Here is a 653-nt window from a genome sequence, read left to right on the forward strand (position 1 = left end):
GGGGGAGCCAACCATAATGGTCTTTAAAGGAACCACTTCGAATTGGACTGCCTTTAGTGTGGAGACACCGACTACGAAGGGAAAGACTTGCTCAATTAAATATCAAATGTCATAAGGAAGAGTTTCTAGTCATTGTCCAGCAGTTTCAAAGTCGATTATTTGTTTTGTATGTGTAAATTGTGAATTATTTTGCAGCAATTATTAAAAACATCTTTCTCTGGCTAACGATCTTTAAATTTTCTGTTAACTAATCCTTAACTATTGGGTCCAACACCACCACACTGAACAGTTACACAGGAGAATTAACTCCCATACTATCAAAAAAGGTAAGCACGTCCTCCTCTGTGCACGAGAAGGGGAATCCTTGCGCCCTGACGAGAAAGACGTTGTCACTTTCTGCCTTGGGTGACTCCGGTTCCTGCTCTGAAAGGTGACCTTCCTGGGATGGTGCATCTGTAACCTGCCACCAAAAAGAAACAAAGAAAACCCCAAATTAAAAGGTGGAAGCGTGCAGCCTTCAGCAGCGGTACCCAGCTACGTTCAGCTTTTTAGGCAGCTGCGTGCCAACCGGGTCTTGTGCAGCGTGGTGCCCAGGGCGCACGCCGCAGCCGCCTCCCCGCGGGTGAGGGCTAAAGGCGCGGGGCCCCGCCCCC

At 48.2% G+C, this 653-nt stretch overlaps 1 protein-coding gene across 1 annotated transcript in view; it reads right to left on the bottom strand.

Moving 5' to 3' along the window:
- Positions 1–653, bottom strand: part of GRSF1 (G-rich RNA sequence binding factor 1) — a 14,138-nt gene that overhangs the window by 8,616 nt on the left and 4,869 nt on the right. Inside the window, exon 3 of the mRNA XM_009288922.1 lies at positions 316–460. Coding sequence (XP_009287197.1) covers positions 316–460 — 145 coding nt within the window. The remainder of the gene's footprint in view (positions 1–315; positions 461–653) is intronic.

This window comes from Aptenodytes forsteri, unplaced genomic scaffold (genome assembly GCF_000699145.1).
Source record: "Aptenodytes forsteri isolate BGI_AS27 unplaced genomic scaffold, ASM69914v1 Scaffold221, whole genome shotgun sequence".
Lineage (NCBI taxonomy): Eukaryota > Metazoa > Chordata > Aves > Sphenisciformes > Spheniscidae > Aptenodytes > Aptenodytes forsteri.